The sequence below is a fragment of the Meles meles genome, chromosome 14, assembly GCF_922984935.1.
Source record: "Meles meles chromosome 14, mMelMel3.1 paternal haplotype, whole genome shotgun sequence".
NCBI lineage: Eukaryota > Metazoa > Chordata > Mammalia > Carnivora > Mustelidae > Meles > Meles meles.
The window spans coordinates 2,173,764-2,187,161 of record NC_060079.1 but is presented as its reverse complement, the minus strand read 5'-3'; the positions used below and the strand labels follow the sequence as shown (position 1 = coordinate 2,187,161).

The window sequence follows — 13,398 nt, the reverse complement described above, 5'->3', positions numbered from 1 at the left end:
GAATGGATGGATTTTAGAAAACCTCTTTAAAAAGAGAGCTGACTCAGTCAGCCTGTGCCCTTTTACCTTCTCACCTTTCCAGCAGCCATCCTGTGACCACAAGGACCATGAAGATGAAAGTCATGTGCTAAGGGTTATGAAGCAGAAAGAACGATACTAGACTTTGTAGATCCTAGATGCTGATGGGTTCACTTTTGAACATGTTACCTTTAAGCTATTTGTGGGCATACCCTCAGTTAATACAACATCCTGTTGCCTGGCCAACTTGGCTGTCATGGATAGTTCACCCCTTGCTCCACACATGAAACGCCAGATAAAATATAAATACAAATGCAGAACCACATTTCAATGGGAACTCTCTCCACTCCAGAGATGAAGAGACAAGTCAGTGGTAGGAGGAAGCTGAAGGCACATGGCATGTAGGTATTTTTTCTTAAAGGCTGAGGTGTTAACTGCCACCTTGAGGCTATTTATGGTGGGAACTGGCCTGTGGCTGCCTAAGTCTGGACTCAGGAACTTCTCTGAACTTGAATTAAAAACTCCTTCTAGCCTGAGTACATGGCCCATTGCTGAGCAAGCTTGTTGCTCAGGGCTGAGTCTGGAACAGATTCGATGTGAGAAATTGGAACCATGAAGTTGAGCACACTGTAAGAGGCCAGATGAGAGAGAGAGATGAGGGATGTGGAAACTAACCTCCCAAGAGAACTGGAAGCAACAAACTTCATAGTGTGCAAGTGGAGACAATGATAGTTGCCCCACAGGGAAGTATGCACAGAGGATAATCCCCCTGAAGATGACTTGTGGATGAAAACACAAAATATGCAAGGAAACCCAATGGCATAAAAGTGAGCAAATTTGATGAAAATACCCTTAAGAAACTAGAGATAACAGTAAAATCTGAGCATGACTATCACAAAAGCATGTTTAAAGTGTGAAGGAAGAGGGGCGCCTGGGTGGCTCAGTCAGTTAAGCATCTGCCTCTGGATTTCAGCTCAGCTTGTGATCTCATGGTCATGCGATTGAGCCCCACATAGGGCTTCTTGCTTGGCAGGGAGTCTTCTTGAGATTCTCTTTCTCCCTTATCTCTCCCCCTTCCCCAACATGTGCACATACTCTGACTTTCTTTCTCTTTCTAAAACAAATAAATAAATATTTTTTAAAATGTGTGAAGGAAGACAAAAAGAAGGAATAGAATTCATAAGGCAAGCATAGCAACATTATGGAGAAAATAAATCTAGAAATGAAAACACATGAAGAGAAAAACAATGGCCTACATATAGACCCAACTGTAGTGGGTTTGTAGAAACTTGTGAGGAAATCAACTGGGATATGGAACCCAGAGGCAAATAGATGGGAAACATAATGGAGAAGTGAAGAAATACAGAGGTAGAAATTTTAAATGTTGTCTAGCAGCATTCATTAATAGATGGTGTTTTTTGCATATGCAATTTTATACATGTCCATATTGTGTGTTCATTTTGCCATCTTATTGGACACCAAGATGCCTTCCTATCAGTTCTTTGAGCTAAGGAAATGGATTTGACCTATCTTTAGATCCCTAGCTCCCTCACACTCAGCCCTTCTTCTGTAAAAGCTGATTGAAAAAGATCAGGATCAGGGTAAGATCTCTGTCCCCTTCCTCATTTGTGTGTGTGAATGAGATCAGGCAGCATGATACAGAAGAAAAAGCAGAAGTTTCTGATGTGGATAGAATGGGACTTAAAACTCTCTTGGGCAAGTTTACCTCCCTCTCTGATGTTCAGCTTCCACAGCTGAAGAGTCAGTGGGTCTGTCTCAGAGGGTTTTTGTGAGGTTCACATGGGTGTTCTCTGTGAAAGCAATCAGCACAGTCCTGGCTCATAGGAGGCTCTCAACAAATAACACCTTTTCTTTCTGCCCTTTTTGGTCACTGATGTGACTCTCTGTGTATTTGGCAGAGAGAAAATTAATCATGGCTTAGTGTGTGGGGATGATAGTTAAAATCATTACCATCCATTTTGGGTACCATTGACCTTCCATGTCATGTAACTCCATTATGTCATGGACTGTTACAGTATCTGCTATTTTACTTTCATAAAGAAGGAAAGGGGGAAAATGTTCTTCCCATAGAAAGGATTTCCCAATCTTTGACCATCCTGGGTTGTGTGAAGGAACAGTGTCAGTGACATCTGTAGGTGTTGCCACTTGTTTTAAGTTAGTGAGGAGAAACTGTAATCTCTGAGGATGCCTTATGGATACAACATTATGTTTCATAGGCTTCTTTCCCATTTCCATTCCCTTTACTATTGAATCTGCTCAAGTATCTTTTGATTAAAAAGAAATGAAAAACAAAAGTATGCCAGAACAAAAGAATCTCCCAACTTACATTTTTCTTATCATAAAAGGTAACCCTGGTTCAGTGCAGAATATTAGTAAATATAATATTTAAATGTATAAATGAGTACATTAATATCATGATAACCTACTGAGGAGATCTGCACTGAGGGTCCCACTTCTTTGCCCTCTCTAGACCTATGGCCTTCACCATGTTCTTCTGTAGTGCTCTACTACTGTGTGTGGGCTTTTTTCTCATAGCTTGAAGCTGAACTCCACCATCTGACTTCCTTTGGGATTAATATAGGCAGAAGTCACCTGGTGCCAGTTTTGAGCCCAGGCCTGAAGTGGTCTTTTGTGATTCTGCCAATAAATACTGTAAGAAGGACATGTCCAGGCTAGACTGCTGGCCCTGGGAGGAGGAGGAGAGACCCCTGAAGCACAGTTGCCCTGAAACAGTGTCTCAGGCAAGCCCAGCCTGGATCTGGGGCCCAGGTGAAATGCAGATACCCTGTGAGATCTGGAACTGTGGGGCAGGCCCAGACCAAATTAGCTGAACCCCCAGACATAGGAGCAATAAATGCTTATTGTTCTTTGCTGCTGAGAATTTGTGTTGTTAGTCCTGCAGCAAAAGTTAACTGATACTCAGTAATCATTCTTACATTTTTGGGTCTTCTCATTTCAGTTTTTCTCTCTCTCTCTTCCCTCAAACTAGTCTCACTACTGCTTTGTTGGCCCTCTCTTTCTGTTTTTCCCATGTATCTTTTTAAGAATATATACACCCACATGTGAAATCATTCCACATGTGCAATTCTCTATTTTCATCTTTTACCTTAATAATGTTGAAAATTCTCTATAACCTTGTTTTTCATAAAGGCATTAATATCTCATAATAGAGCTCTACCGTAATTTAGGTAAACCTTTATATTATCAGAAATTTAGATCATCTCCATTATTATAATATAAAAAATTTCAATGCCCTTGTTTCCTCATATTTGTCTGTATTTAAATTTTTTCCCCTTAGACGGATTCTTAGGATTAGAGATACTGAGAGGACTGAATATTTTAGAGGCTTTTGACACAAAGTGCCAGATTGCTTTCCAGCAAGGTTTTAACTCTACCCTCAATCAGTGGGATGTGAGTACGTCTATCTCTATCATCCTCACAAACAATAAAAAAAATTTATGTAGATATAAAAGGGCATCTAGTTTAATTAATATTTAATTAAAATTTCTTTGATTCTTTGAATATTTTTCATATAAATTTATCTGTTGGTATTTCCTTTCTCTTAGGGCCATTTACATATTTTTTTTTTCTCATAGAACAAAAGTATCTGTTGATGGCAAATTTTGACCTAGAGAATCCTGTTTTATATTACTATATGATCATACCTATTGTTGCCTTTCTTTGGGATTCTTTTAAACCTTCACAGGCTCCCACCTCTTGCCTTTATGAATGTTATAGATGTAGGGGGCAGGGGCTGTCACCCACCAAGACCAACCACCTTGGCATAAAGACCATGCCAAGTTTAAAACAATCAAGGCCAGAAAGACTTGAACTTCCCCCACAACCATCTAAAATAATTTAGATAGAGGAAGAGAGTGGTCACCATAGAAAACTACACTGTAATATGAACTAGGTGTGGTGGACAGAGAGGAATGGAGCAAGGCCTGTTGCATCAAAGCCCTCTCTATGTCCTATTGTTTCTGAATGATCCAACAAGCATTTGTTGACCAAACATTTACTCTTTGTCATCTTCCTGTGAATTGCATTTCTTCCTTTGAATTCCCTATCCCAAGCTTTAGTTCAGGATATACCTTCTTTTGTCTGATTTTAGGATCTCATGTCTGTATGGATTCTCCATATGTATGAAATTAAATTTGATTTTCTCCTGTTAATTTCTCTCATGTCAATTTAGTTCTTAGTCTAGCTAGAAGAACCTTGAAGGACATAGAAAAATGATTTCCTCCCCTATATAGACAATCAGTGAACACTTAATGAGTGATTTTCTTGACCAATATTCTCTAATCCTAATTGGATTGGATTGAACAATATTCTCCAGTCCTAATTTTATCCTAATTTCTTTTTCCATAAAATATCCCTCCCAGTCATGTTTTCTCCACCCCTGTGTTTGATTTCTGAGCCCCAGAGTCACATACAGTGTGTAGGTAACAAGGAAGGCTGAAAGATGGGACAGCCAAACAGCTCAGAATCCTTGGAGGAGGCAGAGGCCCATAGCACTCCCTGAGGTGAAGAAGACATTGGTCACAGAGTCAGACTCCTACCTGCAGCTCAGGAAATGCTCTGTGCCTGTGTCTGGCTGTGAGGATCCACAACATAGAACTTGGGCTCATTTTATCTCCTCCTTTGGTGGCACACTGAGGGAGCTGTCCAGGTTCCAGGTCCTGCTGGGATCTAGGAAAAGGGAATGAGAGATATACTTTCAGGCCTTTGCTACCCAGTAGTACATCTCCCCAACCAGAAAAAGAACATATTGGCCACTTTTAACTCCTCCCCGAGATGTCTGGGATTAGAGAAGGATGAGATTATTAACATGACAGAGAAACTGACAGACACACATAGATTCCCTGAAACTGCACCCACAAAGCTATTCCTGTCTCAGCCGGTGAATGACTTCTCAGTAATGGGTACAGCATATGCCATCCAGAAATATGCCAAATATGCCAACTTGGCATATTGATTATTTTCAGCTGAAGGCAATTGAGAAGAAACAGATATAAGACAAGTGCTCTGTCCTCACCCTGAAAGTAGGACATACATTTTAAAGGTGCCCTCCAACATTCTCTTGGAAGGACAGGAGTTAATCATTGAGATAACTCTAGATGCTTATCAGCCTGGAGATGGCACCAGAGGAATTTACAGAAAAACCTTGCTAAAACTGGCCCTTTTTCTCCACTAGTTCTCCCATATATTTACCTTCTCACAGTTTGATGCCCTAGAAACTTAAAGACCTTTTCTTTTTTTTTTCTTTTGTTTTTTCACCTCTGTTAAAATTTACTGTTCTTCTGTTAAGATGCTGTGTAAGCCCCAGTTCTAAGGACCCTACCTTTACATTTCACTGAGTGCTTTCATGTGTATGTGCCTATAAAGTGTCTACTTTATAGGGTTATTGTGAGGATTAACTTAGAGAGCAGATAAGAATTTGCCTCAGGTCCAGTACATACAGTCACTATGACTATTACCACTTATTGTCATTAAAGACAGATGAACAGAGAAATAGACCATGCATCTAAATGCATGGAGAGAAATCAAGTTAACAGATCCATCTTAGCCTCTTGGTTGACTTGGAGAGAGAACAAGTCAACCATGAGGCTACATTGTGGAGGAGACCATGTGTCAGAGGAAGGAAAGTTGGAGGGAGATAGGTGGTGTCTGGTGAAGTTCAGAGTCAGCCAGAGTGAATGTGGCCTTGTTCCCATGGGTGGGAATAAACCCAGTAAATGACATGAGTTCTGATGAGTTACTCAAACCAGCGAATCCCTTGGTAAACCAAGGCAGCCAGGACAATGGGTGAATTACTATGGGAAGAGCATCTCAGAGCCTTCAGCTAGATATGAGTGGGTTAAGGATTTAAATCTGGTTCTGATTATGAAAAATACGATTCTTAGTGATGACGGAACAAAAGGCTGCCTGAAGACAGGATAAGCTCACACTCTACAACCTCCCTACCACCCTCTACTCCTGGATGAAACATATGTGGTATTTTTCCAGAATCTCCCAAGTAACTTAATGTTAATGCTGTAGCAGAGGGCCATTATCTTGTAGGTCCTCCTTAGCATATGAAAGTTCTTTCAAAACCTTCCTTTTTCTTTACCTCTCCCAACTCCCAAGTATGTAAGTAGCTACCCTTCACCACCCTGTTGTAGCAGATCTTTCTGCTCATGGGACCTGTCCCTGTGCTTTAATAAAATCACCTTTTGTACCAAAGATATCTCAAGAATTCTTTCTTGGCCATAGGCTTCGAACCCTAAAGTTCTTTCCTATGTCATCTTTACTAAGGACCACAACCAAAGAATACAGCAGCTGTGTGCAAGGCTTGATGCTGATACCTGTCCCCACCTTGTACTTTGGTGCTCCTCATCCAAGCGTAGAGGCTGCAGCTTCAGGGTCATATTACTTGCCAGGTGAGAGTCTTGTTGATAGGTAGGGAGAGGCTGTTCACCAACCTGATGAGAGGCCTTGGAAGAACAGACAGTCTTACAACTTTCCTTCAGTTTTGGGCCCAAAAAGAACTGTGATAGACAGGGGCATCATTGCTGAACCACCATGGGCACCTGCACTGATTTGAGCATGGGATTCCATATCTTGGTGTGGCCAGACCACTGACTGCCTAGTTCTCCTGGGGGCCCCAAGTGCCTGGTCAGTAGCCATGATATGTGTTATGGTCTTCCTTTTCTTGCCCCCACAGGCACTTCGGGAACAAATGTGACTGTGATGGATTCCGCCCAATTGCACTGGGGATGTACCAGGCAGGGACTCCTGAACAGAGGCCCTCTGAGTCTTTCTTCCCTTTGACATGCTGTTCTTGGATCCTTCCTTTCTGAGCTCTGTGTAAGAGGCCAGATTATCAAGGGGACTGGGGAGATTGTCTCTGGCACACATCTTAGAGAAGATAAAGAGCTAAAAACAGGGGTTAACCTATGAGCACGGGCAGTGCACCCTAGATTTCTGAATAGAGTTCAGGGCCACCAGAAGAGTGTCAGGCCCAAGTGTGTATGTGTGTGTGGTGTGTACACATGTGTATGTATGCATGAGTTTGGTGTTCTGTGTGTGTGAATGTGCACATGTGTGTGGTGTGTACATGCATGGAAGCGTGCATGAATGTGTGCACGTGTGTGTGTGTGTGTGTGTGTGTGTGTGTGTGTGTGCCTGAGTGTACACCAAATGAGTCTCCACAAGGTTGGGATGATAGTGAAGCTGTCTGGAAACACAGGTACACTTTATCACCCTGGGGGGTTTTCACCTTTCTGCTGGCCCCAGTTGGCGGCCCACATGCACGAGAAAGTGCTGACGCCAGGGCCACAATCACTCCGTCAAGCTCTGGCTGCAAGCCCGGGGGTGAGACACTGGTGGTGCGGCCTGGGGAAAGAGGACACAGAGACCAGTCTCAGACACAGTCATCTCATCCGACCGCAGAGGACCCACCTTACGTTTACTTGACTTTTTCCCATTTTTGAAGCTTGGTTGTGAGCCTTTTGCCTTTATATTCCACTTCCACCTCCCTCTCAGAATCCACTCCCATCTCTCTCCTTCCTTCAGGCAGTCTTTCCAATGTGCTAAATATATGTGGATTGAACCTTGACGACTACATCATCGTTTTTTATGTGTGAGTAACATTTTTATACATAATCTCTTCCCTTCTTATACAACTCCTTCTGTTTTCTTCTTCTTCTTTTTTTTTTTTTTAACTCAGAAACGTTTAAAGATCTTTTATCTCCATACATAATCTGTTACTTCTGACTGCTTGAGCATTTTTGAGTGCTGCATTTAGTTTGTGTGCCCTACCCTCTACTCCCCCCAACTGCCAGGCCAACTTAGGATACCTGCTGCCAAGACCAAGGCTGTGCTGGGATTCACACCAAGCAGTCTCCAAGAACTGCACTGTGACTTGCTGAAATACCTACTCAGAGGGAATCTGATAAGCTGCAGGGTAGTTTTGGCAAAATATTGTTTAATTGCTTTCTTCTTTTTAATTTTCTAACCTTCATTACATAATTTTTTGGAAAAAAGTGCTCCCCATCAAGAAATAATGGAAGGCTCTACCTTCAGTTAGCTAGGCAAGGAGTAGGCTTCATTAGTCTTCTGCATTCAGCTCCTGTCACTGCCCATGGAGAGGATTTTTAGGACATGAAGTTTTTACAGCTTAGTCCCAGACCAATTTCAGAGGAAGGTATCCTTTTTTGTTCTTCTTCTCATGATCACTTGGCCAGGTGTTCCAGCCCAGATGTGTATGGATAAGAAGTTTAAGAGGAGGAAGTGGTATTGAGAGGTCACAGAAAGCTTTTAATAACATTGCTCCATCTCTATAGTTTCACAGACCACACATGCACACAAGTACACACACATACACACAATGTGCCAGGCAAGGTTTCTGGCATCTGTCTGACCTGCTTCCCCTCTCGACTAGGGCTTTTGAGGACACATGGCCATCATCATGGAAAAAATAAGTGCTTGGATCTCAGCCTCAAACACATTCTTCCAGTGACCCACTCCTTTCTGTAGAGTGATCTATACTAAGGAACAAGGGGTGAGACCCTAGACCAGCCTAGCCAGCCTGTCTCCCCAACAGGGCCAGGAAGCTCAGTGGAAAGGACTGTGTCTGGGCTCTTGGAAGGGGAGCCTGGTGACTGAGTGGTGGGCCCTTGGGTTCAAATGAGGTACATTCCTTCATGCCCTTTCAGCCAGAGGTGGCAGAGATGTTTAAGGGCTGCATGGTGGAGACTGGGCTTCTGGCTAGCCCTGCTCTGTCACTTTCCATGTAACTTTGGTGGAACTGACTTTTTAGCCTCTTTAAGACACTGTTCCTTCATCTATAAAATTATGGTAATGTCACTCATAGATTTCCTGTGAGAATTGAATGGGTTAATTGAGATAGTCCTTGCTCAGTGTTTACAACAGCCCTCAGGGCTGTGGAGGAGAATGCTTGGAGAAGCTGAGATCCCAGAGCACCCAGAGCCCCCAGAGCCCCCAGAGCCCCAGACAGCTGTGCACAGGTGGGTGGGAGCCCACAGAGTCCCAGACAGCTGTGCATAGGAGGAGTGGGGCATACTCCCTTCCTTGGCCAGATGACCCATGTGTCCAGATTTTCTCCTGGGGATGTTCCTTGATCCCCCTCTTGATGCTGACAAAACAGCATCCTGGCCTGATGTCCAACAGCTGAGATAGGCCTCTGGGGGCCATCCTATAAGGAGCGTCCATCAAGTGTTCTAAATGCTGAGTTAAGGGAGGGGCTTATTTTCTGATTGGACTGAGTAGACAGAATAGATAGCCATCTGATGGGATGCTGCCATATTGTGGGCTATTTTAATTCTTTTTCCTTCCCAAATTAGAGACTAAAAAAAGTTTTCTTCCTCTAAATAAGTCCTTTAACATGAAGAAATTTAAGGAAACATTAAGCCAGGAAAAAATTGTCTACCAGACTTAGGAATTATGTGTTTCCCCTCTAAAGTGGCTGTCTTCTCCCTACCTTCCTTACAACACACCCTAGGGATGAAGAACAAGGGGTATGCCCCTCAGAACCTGTGGGAATAAACAAGTAATCCATCAAGTTTATTCTCATTACTATGACTTGATATTGTCCTGAGGGATATAATGTAAATTCTGCAGGTTTATCTTAAAAATGGTTATGTTAGGCCAGAACCGGAGACCCTTCCTTCTTGGATTTGAGATTTCTTCTCTTGTGAGGAGGCAAACACAAATTCTCTGAACTTCTCCCCCAAGGCTCTTGCTGACCAGGTGGGCCTGAGGCCAGTGGGATTCTGATTTAAGGGGAGCTTCTGGGGGCAAATCCTACTACTAGATTCCTTGTAGGCAGTGGCTTCTATACTTAAGAATCACAGTGCACACTAAGAAATTCATTGTTCGCGTGCTCCTCCATACATGTATGTATAATACTACAAGGAGAATTGTATGAAGCCATATCACTTTTTATAAAAGTGTGGCTTCTGGTAGTTTTGATTTTATTCCTTTCTAGGTTTTTTTTTTAATGCTTGTTGCAACTTATTAAACTGATTTATAGTAAGCTACAATCTGCAGTTTGGTAAACTGCTTCAAGAGATGGAAAGTCAGGGGGCGCCTGGGTGGCTCAGCGGTTTAAGCCTCTGCCTTCGGCTCAGGTCATGATCTCAGGGTCCTGGGATCGAGCCCCGCATCGGGCTCTCTGCTCAGTGGGGAGCCTGTTTCTCCCTCTCTCTCTGCCTGCCTCTCTGCCTACTTGTGACCTCTCTCTCTGTCAAATAAATAAATAAATAAAATATTTAAAAAAAAAAAGAAAGAAGAAATAGAAGACTTAAAAAAAAAAGAGATGAAAAGTCAGCTGATTTTCAATGAGATACCAACTCACACCTGTCAGGATGGCTAAAATTAAATACCCAAGAAACAATAGGGGTTGGTAGGGATGCAAAGAAAGGGGAACTCTCTTGTACTGTTGGTGGGAATGCGAACTGTTGCAGTCACTCTGAAGAACAGTTTGGAGGTTCCTCAAAAAGTTAAAAATGAATCTGCCAATTGCACTACTAGGTATTTATCCAAAGGTTACAAAAATACAGATTCAAAGGGTTACATGGACCTGACATTTATAGTAGCATTATCAACAATAGCCAAATTATGGAGAGAGTCCAAATGTTAAATTAACTGATGAATGAATAAAGAAGATGTGGTACACACACACACACACACACACACACAGGAATATTATTCAGCCATCAAAAAGAATGGAATCTTGCCATTTACAATGATGTGGATAGAGCTAGAGTGTATTATGCTAAGTGAAGTAAGTCAGTCAGAGAAAGGCAAATACCATATGATGTCATTCATATGTAGAATTTAAGAAAGAGAAAAAATGAACATATGGAAAGGAGGAAACAAAAAAAAAAAAAAAAAAAGGAGACAGGGAAACAAGCCATAAGTGACACTTAATGCTAGAAACAGAGAGTTGATGGGGGGGAGGAGGGCAGGGGAAAGACTAGTAGTGGGATGAGTTTTAAAGAGGGCCTTGTGATGAGTATGTAAGTGAGGAATCACTGAATTCTACTCCAGAAACCTATATGGCACTGTATGTTAACTATCAAAATTTAAATAAAAGAAAAAATCAGCTGGTTTTATGCTGAGGTCTGGATTCAGACACGGATGACTTAAGCAACAAGCTTAGGTTTTCCTGCCTTGAGGTTGGGCCATCACAGAACATGCTTTGGGGCTGAGAAGTCTTTGCTGAGCCCAGGAGTGCTTGTTCCAGGAAGCACACAGCCTCCTCGAGTGTCCATGCTCCTGGCATGGGAGTGAACACCCACGCTGTCTCTAGAGTGGAGGAGAAAGCTTGCATACTCTCTAGAAGCATGCAGCTAGGCCAGTGAGAGCTGTGGGTAAGCCTGTTGGATGAGTTGCTGCATCAGTTTGCCTCCCAGGGGACACAGTTTTGCAAAGAACAGCTTGGTGGCCCCCTTCTCACCACAAACTGGTGTCCACTGGACACTCACAGGGAGGGAGAGGGGCCAGGAGAAAAGCGGATGACAATCCTCACCACTTACAACACGGAAGCGGGATTCTCTACCATGGCAGCTAGAGCCGTGCTTTATTCAGTGGCCTAAACACAGGGATGCTGGGGCCATCCGGGGTAGCTTGGAGACCGCACACCCAGAGCTGCCATCTGTCAGACTCACCCAGGACGATGCTGTTTGGGGCTCTAATACCTGAGTGTGACCGTAAGTCAGACGATGCAGGAGGACCCAGGGATGCCCCTCCACACCTTATCCCTATTCCATCATAAGCCTTGTCTAACACATGCTTCTTTACAGTGAACCTCAACAGCCAGGTTGTAGGAGAAGCAGACTTTATAACCTGGAAATGTTGGACTCTACCAGATGGCAGGAGTATTTCAGAGTATAGGCTGTTGTGGGAGGAGCTTCCACAGGGTCCAAAAAAGAGCCAATAAACATTCATCTACAGACCTATAAGGTTGATAGGATTTGGGGTCAAGTGGACTTTAGCTTTCCATTATTTACTCTTTTGTATTGATGAAACTTTTCAAAGGAGCATGTATTGTTTTTGCCCTTTAGAAAACAAAACTAAAAGTATAAACTAAGGAGAATCTCAAGAGCCTTAAGGCCCGTGTCACCCTGATTTCCTACATAAGGATGGCCCTTAAAGCACAATGGTGGATGTGGCCAGCAAGAGAGCTGAGGCAAACATCGCTCTGCTATGTTTTATCCGAGTCTCCCTCCCCTTCTGGCAAATCACATCCCTCTCCAGGTCCAGGACCATCTTCTGTGATCAGGGTTGATGCTTTCCAGTTATGACACAGGGGTTCTGAGCACCAAGTGATATGATAAATATGAGATGTACAAAGTTAGGTGCTATACAAAGTTAGAGTTAATATTATGACATCATAATCCCACCCCTGGGCACCTGTCTCTCACCTAGAGGACGCTGCCAGGGCTCCCTGGGTGAAGCTGCAGTTTGGCGGCCCCAAGATTCCTTGCTCAGCCCAGTGGCTGTCCTGGTAGCAGCCGTGACCTCCATCTCTGGGTCTCCGCCCCTCCCCAGAACATGCTGCTCAGTTGTGCTGAAGTGCTGCAGAATGTCCTGGAAAAACCATGGCTGTGTCACTCTCTCAGTTACGAGTGTTCTTGGTTCAGGCAATTTCCAGAAGTGGGTGGGGGGGCCTCTGTTCCCTGGGATGGTGGGGGTGACAGTGGCTTGGTTGTCTGGGAATTGCACTTGACCTTGAGGCACTGGAGCTGCTGGCTGGCGCCCCTGTAGAAGGCCAGGGCATCGCTCCGGTGCTTGCTCAGTTGGGCCGCCATGTGCAGGCTCTGGTCCTCGAGCTTGTCGTAGAGAGTACGGATGCTGAAGTCCTCTAGGGTCTTCACAGGGAGTGGCTCTCCTGCAGGAGGAAGGCATGGAGTGAGACTGTGGGATGGAGCGGGAGCTGGAAGCAGAATCTGGGCCCGTGGGTGCTGACTCTGCAGCTTCTCTCCTTCCCGCGGGGGTTTGGCAGGCAGGTATGCAAGGAAAGAGGAGAGCAGAAGAAGCATGTGTAGGCGGAGGGTTAGTGCTGGCAGGAAAGACAGGGGCTAGGCTTGATGGGAGCTGGAAGAGGTGGGAAGCCTTCCTAGAGGCAGGTAGCAGTGGCTGTGGAGAGAATCTCTTCTGTGTGGGTGTGACCAACAAGGATCCTTACAGCCTCTGTCCCTTGTGCCTGGTGGCACATCAGAGTTGGGTGGTGGGCACTGCCTCCCTGCTTTGCTGAGGGTGGGCCTCCCTGGGCTGGACAAGATGGCAGCCTCCTGAGGAGGCTGTTTACAGGGTCTTGCAGGCCACATCTGGCTGCCCCTTCCCTCTGCCTGA

The 13,398-nt window shown here is 44.1% G+C and overlaps 1 protein-coding gene across 1 annotated transcript in view; it reads right to left on the bottom strand.

The window, feature by feature from the left end:
- The window catches only part of ATP12A (ATPase H+/K+ transporting non-gastric alpha2 subunit), a 152,197-nt gene extending 139,627 nt beyond the window's left edge, over positions 1-12,570 (bottom strand). Inside the window, exons 1-4 of the mRNA XM_045978493.1 lie at positions 12,468-12,570; positions 7,298-7,413; positions 6,394-6,566; positions 4,599-4,728 (exon numbers count right to left, since the gene is read on the bottom strand). Of these exons, the coding sequence (XP_045834449.1) occupies positions 4,599-4,728; positions 6,394-6,566; positions 7,298-7,413; positions 12,468-12,570 (522 nt within the window). The remainder of the gene's footprint in view (positions 1-4,598; positions 4,729-6,393; positions 6,567-7,297; positions 7,414-12,467) is intronic.
- Positions 12,571-13,398: the final 828 nt, after the last annotated feature.